The following is a 13359-nucleotide window of genomic DNA, read 5'->3' on the forward strand; positions in this document are numbered from 1 at the left end:
TTCTTCCCAGGGTGTCTCAGTCTACCACAGTGTGCAGCTACTTACACTGCAGGAAGTAGAATCAACAGTCAGGTTCCCTTAACGCATCATTCTGCTATATCCAGATGCAGTTGCTTGCCTGATGGCATGTAACTTCTTGAGTGTGCTGAAATGGAAGAGACCAGAGGTTTTAAATTCTGTAAGATTTGAAAGGGAAGTTCTTGATTCCCTTTCAAATCTTGATGTTGCATGTGATTGGAAGGCCCAAACAGCTGTTTGACCAGCCCCATTCACTCCCCCTCAGACCAACCTGTGCAAAGCAGCCCTTGGTGTATCCCATGAAGATTCTGTACAGTGTCAGAGCTCCAGATAGGCTTTGTTGCTGATCTAGGGACCTTTTGCAAATCAATACTACTACTTTGCATTTGTATAGTACTTTCTAAGTGTGCAAAGTGCTTCATGTTTGGTCTTTTGATTTACTTCTTACAACAACCCTGTAACGAAAGTAAATAGCATCGTCCCCATATTGCAGCTGGGGACCATGCTTCTGGAACGGTGGGAGGGGGGCTTCTTTATGGACCATGTTTTGTACTGTACCAGTGGTGGCTTGGGAGTGGGGCATTGCAGGGGACTTCTGGAAGGGATAGTTCCTGCCCCCCCCCCCAAAAAACACACCACTCTCCCCATCGGGGCTAACCCTCCCAGTGTTTCTCTCTGCACCATTCCAGCTGTCACTGGGGCAGTATGGGCCTTTGCTTCCTATAAAGGACCACCACCACCCTGCACTAGAAGTGTGCAGTTTGGTGTAGAGTTGGCTGCACTGTGAGTGCCTGCCTCTGTGCAGTACAGTGCCAGAGCACAGGCCAAGTGTATTATTTAATTTCAAATAAGTGTACCTCAAGTGTTAACTAAAGAACTTCCATAGATGTAATGGGGTCAGGATCAGAACTGTAGACCTGTGTGTTCAGTCAGTCTAGTTCCAACCAATCAACAAGATAGCTATTGACTTTGAACTCATAGTCTTATTTTTTGGCTGGGATAGCTGTCTCAAGAGTTTCATTCCTCCTTTATCAGTCCCTCAAAAAAACCCCAAAACAGGTTGCTAGAGCTTCACACACCACCTAGTGGTGCAGCGGGGAAGTAACTTGCCTAGAGAGCAGGAGGCTGTTGGTTTGAATCCCCACTGGTGTGTTTCCCAGAATATGGGAAAATCCTATATTGGGCAGCAGCAATATACGAAGGTGCTGAAAGGCATCATCTCATACTGCGCGGCAATGATAAACCCCTCCTGTATTCTACCACATGGCTCTGTGGTTGCCAGTAGTCAACACTGACTGGGCCGCATAACTTTAAAAGCTTCGCATACGAAATAGAGTTGTGTTAAGCTGGTTTGCATTACGCCTGTTATAGGATCTGAGATTTCTGGATGTAAAATCTAACTGTACATTCTTGACCTGATTTTAATTTCTCTATGTTTGAAGCAGATGTAAAGGTACCAAGTCAGCTATTCTTGGCATCCATTTTGGTTCCTGCTACTCTCTGTTGCAGGATATTACCAGCTGGTGTGAGTTTCTGTACTCTCAGGTTAGGATTGGGGTTTTTCAGCACAGTTTAATTCTTCTCCATTCAGCTGGGCTAAACAGACAGCTCTAGTGAAATCTAAAACAAGAAAATAGCTACCAAGAAGGAATAGGCTGCTTCCCTGTATTTGTCAGTGGAGAAAGAGCAACTTCCCTATCAATGTGTTCCATGCCCTAGACTAAACACGAGAGAGAATGTAGTCTTGCAAATAAGCCCATAGAACATAGGAAGCTGCCTTGTACAGAGTCAGACCATTGGTCCACTTAGCTGAGTATCGTCTACACCAAGGCTGCACAACTTCAACCCTCCTGTAGATGTTGAACTACAACTCCCATCATAACTGACTATTGGTCACTATGGCTGGGGATGGTGGTGACTGTAGTCCAAAAACAACTGGAGGGCCCCAGCCCTGGTCTACACTGACTGGCAGCAGTGTTCCCTCCAAGGCATGGGCACGTGTGCGTGCTCACACATTTTTTGATGTCCGCTCAGTTCATTTTAGATCCCACTCAGGTTGAATCAGGAAGGCCCCACTCTGAATGCATGTGTGTACACACTGCCTTGATACTGCTGCCCAGAACAAAATTCATTCTGCACACAAGTGTAAAAAACTAGAGAGAACACTGACTGGCAGCAGCACTCCCTGGTTTCAGGCAGAAGTCTTCTCACAGCCCTACCTGGAGATGCCAGGATTTCACCTGGGACCTTCTGCTTGCAAAGCAGATGCTCAACCACTGAGCTACAGCCCCACTCCCTAGAAGCTGCTAGTCCACAAGAATATCTACTAGCACACCTGTCCAAATATATATCTCTTAGTCTTTCATGGCACATCAATGGACAGAGCCACAAATTTAGGCTTGGCTCACTAGCCAGCCATTATCTGTGACTGCCAACAATCCCCTCTTTTTTGTCAGATCCTTCTCTGGCACACAAGCAGAGGTCTTAGGAGAGAAGTGGGTCTTCTGTCATTTCCCCTGAGAGATGGAGATAGTAAGAAACTGTGGAAGCCCTCTTTAGAAAGGATTCCTGCTGTTTCTTAGCTTCTCAAAAATGGCAGTGAAAATGAGACCTTTGGTGAGGAGATCTGTGTGGTGCTAGGTGTCTTGCCTGGCAGAGGGCTGGGGGCACTTGCCACTGGCAAGGAGATTTATATATGCCTGTCAGTGGCCTAAAGCAAACAAGCAGCAACACTCTTCTCATTGGCAAAAGCTTTCCTTCCTGGAGGTGACTTCTTGCTCTCCTCAAGCAACTACCTATGTGCATATCTGTTGTCATTGCCTTTGCCAAAGTGTGTGTGTGTGGGGGGAGGTGTACTAGCTCAGTGGAAGAGTTCATGCTTTACCTGTAGAAGGCTCCTGGATCAATCCCTGGTGTCTCCACTTGAAAAAGAAGTGCAGGTAGCAGAGCTACCTGGGACCCAGGTGAGCTGCTGCCACTCTTAGTAGCCAATGCTAGCCTGGATGGACTGAGCCAGGATAAGATAGCTTCACATGTGTCACTGAACTCTCACTTGTTTGAATGTGTGATGTAGAACTAGTCAGTTTGCATTAAGGATGGCCTCTTACGCACCCAAGGGTTCCTAACCTGGGGTAGGTCCAGGTGGTCTGTGGAAAATTAAATCTATAATAAAGGGTAGCGCCTCAGAAATATCCATTATAATCAAAATGGTCCATCCTTTATTTTTCTTGAATTTTAATTATAAAATTCATAAAATTATTAATAGGGTGAGGTTCCATGGGTAATACTTGAGAGTCTGGGGAGGGGTTTTTAGGTGCAAAAAGGTTAAGTACCTCTGTACTTACCTGTGCTTTTATAAAGTGACTGACAGGCTTAGTTCAGACATCATGCCAAACTCTGTTTTCATCTTTCAGACATACAAAAGGCAAACTTCTTTAGAGCTGTTTGTTAGCTTTTGTTTTATTTTTGTCTCCATACTTGGCTTTATATTTAAGTTTATTCCCTTCTCCCTGATGAATCAGCCTTGTGAAGCAGAATGCCAGCTCTCTCACTACGGTTTGTCCTGGTTTGTGAACCCTGAAGTTAAGAGTGTCTGATTCTGTCTGTCAGCTAATTGCAAACCCTGGATTGTCAGGTTGGAAATCATGCCAAGCCTCGGTTAAACTGTTACTGCTGGCATGTTGTCTAAACAGAACCAGAAGCTAGGAGTCCTGCTGGATCCTCCCCCCCACCCCCTGCTGTTCTGTTTTGTTGAGGTGTTCTGTTGTTGCTTGTATTTTATCATTTTCCACTCTGAGTCTGTGGCTGAAGAGCAGCTAATAAAATCCAAAAAAATATTGAACCTTTTTTCCTAATAGATACTTTCTGGCATGAGATGGTTTAGATGCAATGATCAGACCGTGATTTGTCTGTTGGGCTCAGATTCCCTCCCTGACCCCAGTTCTTGTGGTTCAGATACACCATAGTTTGCCATTATGTCTGAAGTCACAAGCCATGATTTACGCTTACCCTCTGTTCAGAACTGAAAACCCACTTCAGATCTGGAATCTGAGCATGAAAGGGGCAGAGGGGTATTCAAGTTTGAGGCTTGGTTGAAATGACCAAACCATAATTTGGTCATTATGTCTGAGCTACCCCGATGTTGGAAATCGGTAGCAGGACATAGGTAAAGGTAAAGTGTGCCGTCAAGTTGGTGTTGACTCCTGGTGACCACGGAGCCCTGCGGTTGTCTTTGGTAGAATACAGGAGGGGTTTACCATTGCCACAGTATGAGATGATGCCTTTCAGTATCTTCCTATATCTCTGCTGCCCGATATAGGTGTTTCCCATAGTCTGGGAAACGTACCAGCAGGAATTTGAACTGGCAACCTCTTGCTCCCTAGGCAGCCTCTTGCTCCCTTAGCCATTAGGTGGCATAGGCATGTGTAATCCTTGCTTCTAGCTCAGTTCAGAATCAGGCAAACTGACTGCAAACAGGGAGAAGAGTGTGCACAAGCCTGAGGATAGTCAAACTGTGGCTTGACATTGTATGTGAACAGACTCATTGTATTCTTCTTTTTTTTTAAAGGAAAAGCTGAGCTTTCTTCCTGATCAAGTTCTCCTACAGACAAACCTGGCTTCATGTGTTCCTGCTAAAGATGATCTGTATAAATTATCCCTTTGTTCTCAAAGTTCCATTTAAGGCACAAACTCTGTCCTCAGCTTCTCATTTAGGCTTGTCTAAAAGGAAATCCTCATGTCTGGATGGATGAAAATCCAGTAAATTATTATATTATTTGACATGAAGAAAGGAGTCTTTTCTCTACTGCAGCTTTAAATTGGTCCATCCTGTGAATGGATGAGTTATTTTCTCTTCTCCCGTCATTATACTTTCAGCAACATAGGAAGCTGCCTTACACCATGTCAGAGCATTGGTCCATCTAGATCAGTATTGTCTACTACTACACTGACTGTCAGCAGCTCTCCAGGGTTAAAGGCAGGAGTCCTTCACAGCCTGGGGTCTAGATGCTTTGGAGTCTCTTCTTTACATGCACAGGGAGAGCAGCAACAGAAAACTTGTACATCGGCTCTGCTGAACTCTGTGCTCCTCCCCCACTTGGCAATAGCTGAGAAAAAGATGGGAGAGCACCCAAACCTGCAAGTCTACACAATGGAGCTCAAATGCTGCTCACTAGTAGCAAAGTCTTTTTCATGCTTTGTTGAGCAGGGATTGCCCTAACTGGATTACACATTGTCTGACCTTATGGGAGGAATTGGGCTATAAATGTGCACACGCAGCTAAAGAAGCAAAAAAGAAAATATCAGTAAGCTGCTGGAATATTTTCAGCATGATGGTGTGTAGAAATGAACTAGTTTGTAAGGTATCTTGCCACTTTCGATACCACTTTGTCATGTGGAATTCCTCAAAACTAGAGAAGAGCCAGTGCAACATTATTAGTGGAGCTAGAGATAAATTTGGAAATCATGCTAGGTGAAGAGTCAACTCGGGTCAAACCTTATAGTACTGAGGCTCATGCCAGGAACAAAGTTCTCCTGCCTAGAGCTCTGTGTGTGTCTGTCTAATGGTCAGATCTCTCAGCAGAAAAGATTATACTGCCCTAACAGTCACAAAAGAGACCCTGCAATAGGTGTGGTGTGTATCTTCCTCCAAAATCTCTTTTAAGACCCAAATAACATAAAATTGTAGCTTAATCTTTCACTCTCCCATTCTGCTTCTAATCCCCTCCCTTGGCTTGGCTCAGAGGGGATTTCTCTTACAAATCTCTGGGGATTTTCCAAAATAGTTGTCAGTTTTTGCACAAAGATGCTATTCTGTTCTAAAAACACATTTTAAAATTTGAGCGAATCTATAACGAAGAGGGAATTAAAGGGGCAAATCTCCCTTAGATTACATTGAAGCTAAGACAAAAGCTGCTTTTTAAATGAGGGCATTTCAGCCAGTTTCCTGAGCAACTGGAGACCAGTTGGACTTTGATAATGATTGAAATATACTGGGAGTTTCTTTTTAATACAAGTCCTAGCAATTGTATTTAAGGCTCTTGTTGCATTGCCTTAGTTGGGAGTGCTGTTGCAAAGATAAACTTGCTCCAGCCCTCTTGAGGATCACTTTTCATCAGGGCAGTGTTCCCTGTAACAGGGATTCCCAGATGTTGTTGACTACAATTCTCATATTCTCCAGCCAGATGTCATTACAGCTGGGAATGATGGGAGTTGTAGTCAACAACATCTGGGAATCTGTTACAGCCCTAACTGGGGTAGGAAAAAAATGACAAACGTATAGTCGCCTGAGCTTCAGTTTGTGATAGGGCTGGCTTCTGGAAAATTAAGGGTGGGTGCAAAGAACTTGAAATATTCTTCTACCTCTGCCGACTACTATAATAAGCAGGCCTGAAAAAGCAAAATGCAGATACATAAAATATGTTGTGGGAACCATCCGTTCTGGTCTTAATACCTTTGCTGCTGACCAGAGGGAGAGCCACAGCCAAGTAGAGAATCTGAGGGCTGCTGCAGAATGAGTGTTTTGTACTTAGGTAAGGGTGCCAGAGTACAAAATAGGAGTGCCATAGCAGTTGTGAAGTGATCATTTATGTATGTCTCATGCACCCGAACCCCAGTCCTCAGCTGTTGTTGGACTGTAACTCCCACCATCTCCAGTCACAGTGGCCAGTAGCCAGAGATGATGGGAGTTGTAGGGCCACATCTGCAGGAGTGCCACAATTTGAGGTCCATGCTTTAACATACTTGAAAGCCATTGACCTGATCCTTTCATGAGTGAGAAAGTGGCCTTTATCAGAGGCATGAGATCAAGTAGGTTAAAAGAAACTTGTTCGCAGAACCACTAATGCTCTGTTCGGTGTGTTTCTTCCTCCAGCACCCTTGCTGATGAGCTCTCAAGAAAGGCAAGATGTGGCAGCTGTCCTCTGTTGCGCCCCCTCCCCCACACCCACCTAGTCACAACAGGGCTAAACACTTACTTTTTAGAGAAACAGTTGACCTTCTCTGAGCCAGAGATCAGGTCTTGTCTGAGGTACCTGTGTGACTTGACTTGAATTGAGTGCTAACATGGTGAAGTATATGCAGTAGGTTTTGAGTAGGGAATTTGGGTTCAGATGCCCTCTTATCCATGATGCTTACTGAGCTGCCACAGGCGACTTAACTGTGTCGTAGCCTAACCTCTACCTCACATGATAGTTGCAGGAATAAGAGGTCGTCAAGCAGTTTTTAGTCTGCGATCTTCACTGTTTTTCAGGCAGGAACCACTTTGACCAAAAAACGATCCTTCAAAGTGCAAAGCCATTTCCCACTGCAGTGACTGTGCAGTGCTGCACTTCTCGTAGTTTGGAGAGAGGCCTTTAAAAGACACATAGCCATGCCGGGCCTGAGTGCCATTTTAGGTGTGCACGGAGTGCTGGGAAGTGTAGTCCTCCCCAATACTTTCCTCATAGAGGAAAAGGTTCTGGAAAGGGCTGCACTCCCCAAATCTCCGTGCACGCCTTCCAGTATGGCACTGTGGCTCAACAGGTCTCCGTTTCTCTTAAAGGCACCGCACTACACAATGGGAACAGTTGCCTCCACATAGTGCCCGGAGGGGCTGTGCAGAGTATTTGACTTTGGCCAAAGCCTTGCACAGGCCCAGTAAACAATTAGTCGGGGAGCTGCACTTCGAGTCAGCGGAGCCACTACTGGCTCCCAAGCCTTGCAATAAAGAAAACGGATGTATGTACTATGATAAAAACTAGGTTTTTGAGCTTCTGAGCTTAAGGGTTTTTTTTTTGGTGGGGCGGGGAGTCTGTACTGTCTTTTCTCCCTCTATTCTGTGTGTGACTACCCTGTACAGGTCTTTCAGAGAGTTGATCTGAATTTCTCTTCTCCCTCTTGAAAGCCAGGCAGCCTGCTCTGGCATATTGCAAAAGGCTTGTGTAGAGGTTGCTTGGAAACCGGTTGAAAACTTTTGGCCTTTACAGTGGTGGTGGCAACAGGGAAACGGGCGTCGCCAAGTTACTATTTGTTTCTCTTGGTTTCTCTTCCTCCCCACCCCCCTCCATTGGTGGTACAGAGAGTTCCTTGCCACTTTGAATTGCAGCTGTGCAAACGTGCTTGTGAATTGAGCCATCTCGCTCACCCAGTTTCATTGATGGCATGGAAGAGTCAGTCTCTCTTTCTCTCTCACACGCACATTCACACACAGTCATGTTCTCAATCATCATACTCTTGTATTTCAATGTGATTTCATCCACTGTGATTTAGCACTTGTTAATTTTGCCCTGCAGTTATTACTGTGGATGAGAATTCCCATTTCACTCACAAGTGTGCTCTGAAAAAGCTATGGCTGGAGGTGAAGGGAATTACTGCTGCTGCTTTTTAATAACTCTGCCACACCTCTAATCAGGATGGGGTAAAGCAGGGATTCTCCAAGTATGGGCTGTGGTGTGACAGTTCAAGGAGAGCTAGGATCCAGAAGCAGATAGGTAGTGGTTTCCTCCTCCACCATCCAAGGCCTGGACAACTTAAAAGCTCATGTCGATCGCAATGTCATAATGACTAGTCCAGAAGGAGCCACTGACCTGACTCCTGCAATGGCCACTGACCAGCCAGTTGGAAACACACCAGGACTGATACTATTTAGCTTAAAAAGCTATTTGTGTTCGTCGGTTGAACAGATGATTGATAGGTTAGGGGTCAGAAAGTAATAGATGGGGAGCCAAGTTCAGAACGTTCGAGAAGCACAGAATTCAGATATAATTAATCTGCACTAAATTAAAAGCATGGAGATGGAGCTATAGCCCCATTGGTAGAACATCTGCTTGGCATGCAGAAAGTCACAAGTTTAATTCCCGGCATCTCCAGATAAGGCTCAGAAAGACTCTTGCCCTAAGCTCTGGAGAGCCATTGCCAGTCAATGTGGACAGTACTGAGCAAGATGGACCAATGGTCTGACTTGGGATAAGGCAGCTTCCTATGTCCCTGTGCCACTCTAGAATAGAGACACACTCATGTTCTTTCCCCCCCTTGCTGGGATATTTGCAGACTGATGCCAATTGCTCTCTAATCAACAACTTTCCTGAAGCTGGCTTTATTAGACCACCTAGTGCCCTAGCTGAAGTGTTCAGATTACTGCTCTCTCTATGCCTGTCAGGTTGACAGGTTAATTCCAGACCTCAGTGGATTCTTATCTGTCCCCACTGGGGTGGCTATCTTTTTTACTATTTTAAAAATCTTTTGGATAGTTTGTCACTCTTTTGATATTAGCCGCCAGTATAATTGTTGGGGCTCTTGATGGCTCCCCCCAGTCCATTGTCCCCCAACTCCATCCTTTGTATCTCTCCAGAGCCTACCCTGTTCTCTCCCCCTGTCCTCCACAGTCAAATTCACGGTGCCTCTCCCTTACCACTTACTTTTCCTGCAGCTATCCTGCCAACGCCACAACACTGTCTTTTCTTTTCTGCAAATACTGGTTGCCTCTTGCTTGGGACTTGTCATACTGCTAAGTTGGAGCACCCTCTTGCCTAGCGATGAACCCCTCCCTTTCTGACCTTTTTGAATTGAGGAGTTGTATGGGTAGCTTGTACAGAGACCTGCACTCGCCTACATGTGTGTGGGTGTCTTAATTCCTCCTCCTTAATTTGATGGTGTCTCCCTGCCCTTTCCCCACTCTCCACAGCAAGCCATGTTCTGGAAGTTTGACCTCCACACGACCTCTCATATCGACACCCTCTTGGAGCGTGGCAACGTGACCCTCTTTGAGCTTCTGGATGAGGAGGATGTGCTGCAGGAGTGCAAGGTGGTCAACCGCAAGCTGGTGGACTTCCTAGTGCAGCCCGAACACATGGAAGCGCTGGTCACCTGTGTGACTGAGGAGCCCCCAGGAGACGTGGACGAGAGAGTGCGCTACAAGTAAGTGGTGGCCCTTGTGGAGGGGAGAGAGGTGAGTGTGCGTGAAGCTTCTCTCTTTGGAGGCTGCTGCAGCTCCTCTTCAGGCTGCCCAGAATTAAGGAGAAATGTGCCAGTTTTATTGTATGTATTACTAAAATGTATGTCCCACCTTTCCTGAGGTTTGCCACCCCAAGGCAGCTGATTCAGCTACCTGTGTAACCTGTTCAGGGTGGGGTGAGAATCAGGCTTCTATTTATTTATTTTATTTTTTTAATTACATGGGAAACGACATGGCAGTGACTTTTTCAGACACCTTCTTTCTATCCACATTGCTAAAAAAAGAAATACTCAAGACCAGTGTTCCCTCTCAGGAACTAAAATTAACTGAGCGGACATCAAAAAACTTGTGAGCATGTGCATGCCTTGGAGGGAGCACTGCTCAAGACAACAAATACAAAATGTAAAACAATGAGTAAAACACAATCAATTAAAAGACCAAAAGCAATACAAAAGAAGCAGCAGTCAAATAATATCTAACAGTGTCTGCTGGTAAGGGGCCAGTCACGGCTGCTCTGAAAAGGCAACATCACACTGAAGCAGGGCTGCACAGCTTCGGCTGCTCAGCTGCTTTTGGACTACAACTCCCATCATCTCCAGCTGTAGTAACAAACAGGCAGACATGATGAGATAGGTAGTCCATCAACAGCTGGAGGGCCGACGTTGTACAACCCTGCATTAAACCATGGTTATTATTTTGTAGACCGCCCAGAGAACTTGCGTTTTGGGTGGTATAGAAATGTCTTAAACAATAAATAAGCGAACTGGAGACTCAATTGATGAGCCAGGGTTTTCAGTCGGCTAATAGGGGTGTGCATAGTCCGGAGTCCCCCCTGGTCTGGCACGGTGGGGACTGTTGCTTTAAGCGGGGGGGGGGTGGTAGTACTCCCCCCCCCCCCCGCTGCCGCTCTTCCCCCTCTGGCGCTGGTCGTTTCAAACATCTTCTTGGGGCGGCAGAGTTCCTCCCTGCCCCCGTCATTGTTCGTTAAGGCTTAAAAGAGACTAGCGCTAGCAGCGCGCATGCACCCTGCGCAGCACGCGCGCTCGTCTCTGATGCTGGCGCGTGCGTCAAAGATGAGCGCGCACGCCGCGCAGGACACATGCACGCTTAAAGCGACATGCCCCCGCCCATCCAGACTGCCGGACTGCCAAACCGGTCCGGAGGCCTGTAATAGTGTGCCGAACCGAACCATGCACACTACTATCAGCTAGTAGGGATGTGCCCAGACTGGCTCGGGTGGGGATAGAGTCTCTTAAAAACAAGGTAAGCCGGTCCTTAAAGCCGCCACCCCCACTGCTTTTCTGCACACGGCATTCATGTTTCAAAAGGCCATGTGCAGCTGCAGCGCTACTCCCAGCAGCCTGCATGCGGCAGCGGCATGCACATGGCCACTGTGCATGTGCGGCAGCCATGTGTGTGCTGACACCACGCGCAAGCTGCTGGGAACAGCACTGCAGCCGCGAGCGGCCTCTTGAAGCTGGAGCGCTGCGCCCGGAAAAGCAGTGGGGCAGCGCAGGAGCAGGTAAGGACTTGCTTACCTCATTTTCAAAGGACCCGATCCCCGCCCCGCCGAACTGGTTCAGCTGCAGGCACCCAAGGCAATTCGGTGCTTCCCTAAGGAGGTGCCAAACTGGTTCAGGCACATCCCTACCAGCTGGCAAACCAGGTTCGGAAATGGTAACTAACTAGGTTTGTAAATGAGGATTTATGCTGAATATGGTTTCGTGGGTTGTCAAAATTAACAAACTGTAGTGACAGTGGATGCTTGACTTCCAGAGGCTTCTGCATGTAGAGAGAGGAAAATTACAGCAGACAAGCATGGTTTGCCTATAAACTTGAAAGCTCAAGCCATGCTTTGGCAAGATGTTTGCAAGAGTTGGTACCTTTTGCCAGTAGCTGTATGGAATAATTGTTTTATCTGTGGCCAACCTTGGGAATGAATGGCATCCAGTTGCTGACAGAAGAAAGCTTTATGCATGGAAACTTAGAGGGAGCTACTTAAAACATACTTTAGTCTCTTCAAGCATTATGGCGTAGATGCTGCTATGTCCTAAAACCTCTAACTTTCACAGCTATATGCGTCCAGAGTAAATGTGATTTCTCTCTCTCCACAATATCAGTGACTAATGCCTGCATGTGAATGTCCAACTTAAGTAAAAGCTGGTAGTGATTAATGCATGTGTCTGTAAAATCTCATTGTAATACAGTCAGTTCAATAAAACTGAATCCAGCAGTTGTCTTCATGCCTTAATCACAGCTATCAAGAACAAGTGCATGGGTTTGCGGATCTTGTGCTGCTTCTGAAAGAAACCCTGGGACTTTAGCAAGTCTCCAAGATTGAGTTCAGCAACCACTGGGAATGCATCTTTATGGTAATGCAGTTGCCCAGAGGTGAAGCATGGATGATGGTTTTAAGCTGGAATTCTCAGTTAGTTTTGAAGGTAATTGCTGGGACCCTCTGTGCTAAATGATCACTGAAGCAGCAGTGTCAACAGAAGCTGAGCATCTTGTGCTTAATGCTAGAGCTAATAAAGCACCCACTCTTGGGAGCTGTCATTTGGGATTTGCTTGGCATTCACTGGATTGGAGGATAGGACCCAGGTGCTGTATAATGGAGGGTGCTGGATTAGAATTGCCAACCCAATGGCTACAATGGAGTATACCTGTCAGAGCAAGATGAAGGCCTGGGGAAGTGTGCGCAGTTAGTTGCAATGGTGTAGGAACTCTGTACTGTTCCCTCTCAGACCTACCATGGAATACTTCTTATGATATAAAAAAAGATATATTTGTATGGAATTGTGCTGCAGTGTATGTTATTGCTTGTAAGCCACCCTGGGTCCTATGGGAGTAGGACGATAAACATCTAAATAAATAAATAAATAAATGAGTTAGCACTGGAAAGCAACATGCTCAAAGTGAACTACAAGTGGAATAAGTTCTTGGTTGTCCAAAGAAGGTCACAGGGACTGAAATGCAGTGGATGTACTATACTTCTTTTCCTTTTAAGTATCCCTTTGAGGCTGAAGATTGGGCAGAGCACATGCTTTGCATGCAGAAGGTCGCAGGTTCATTCCCTGGCATCTCCCAGATGGGCTGGGAAAGTCTCGTGCCTAAAGAGCTGGTGCCAGTTGGTGTAGATGATATTATCTAGATGGCCCTGTGGTTGGACTTGGTAGAAGGCGGTTTCATGTGTACATATGAGGCTCCACCTTCCCTCTTTTTTTCAGCTGCTCCTTCCTGACAGCACTAGGAGAAAGCTGGATTCTGCACTCAGTGCTACAGATCAGAGTTGACAGCAGTGGGGATAGGTCAGTGAGTGATCTGACCGCAAGATATTCCATGATTTCTGTGCAAGCTTTAGATTTTGATAGTGAATGCAGAATTCAACATCGTGATAGCTTGTATTCATT

At 46.1% G+C, this 13359-nt stretch overlaps 1 protein-coding gene across 12 annotated transcripts in view; it reads left to right on the forward strand.

Annotated features, from left to right (window-relative positions):
• The window catches only part of PPP6R1 (protein phosphatase 6 regulatory subunit 1), a 74440-nt gene that overhangs the window by 14004 nt on the left and 47077 nt on the right, over positions 1 to 13359 (forward strand). For all 12 annotated transcript variants that reach the window (XM_053261407.1, XM_053261406.1, XM_053261398.1 and 9 more), the window contains exon 2: positions 9680 to 9912. In XM_053261407.1, the coding sequence (XP_053117382.1) occupies positions 9686 to 9912 (227 nt within the window). In that variant the 5' untranslated portion in view covers positions 9680 to 9685. The remainder of the gene's footprint in view (positions 1 to 9679; positions 9913 to 13359) is intronic.

Source organism: Hemicordylus capensis, chromosome 6 (assembly GCF_027244095.1).
Source record: "Hemicordylus capensis ecotype Gifberg chromosome 6, rHemCap1.1.pri, whole genome shotgun sequence".
Lineage (NCBI taxonomy): Eukaryota > Metazoa > Chordata > Lepidosauria > Squamata > Cordylidae > Hemicordylus > Hemicordylus capensis.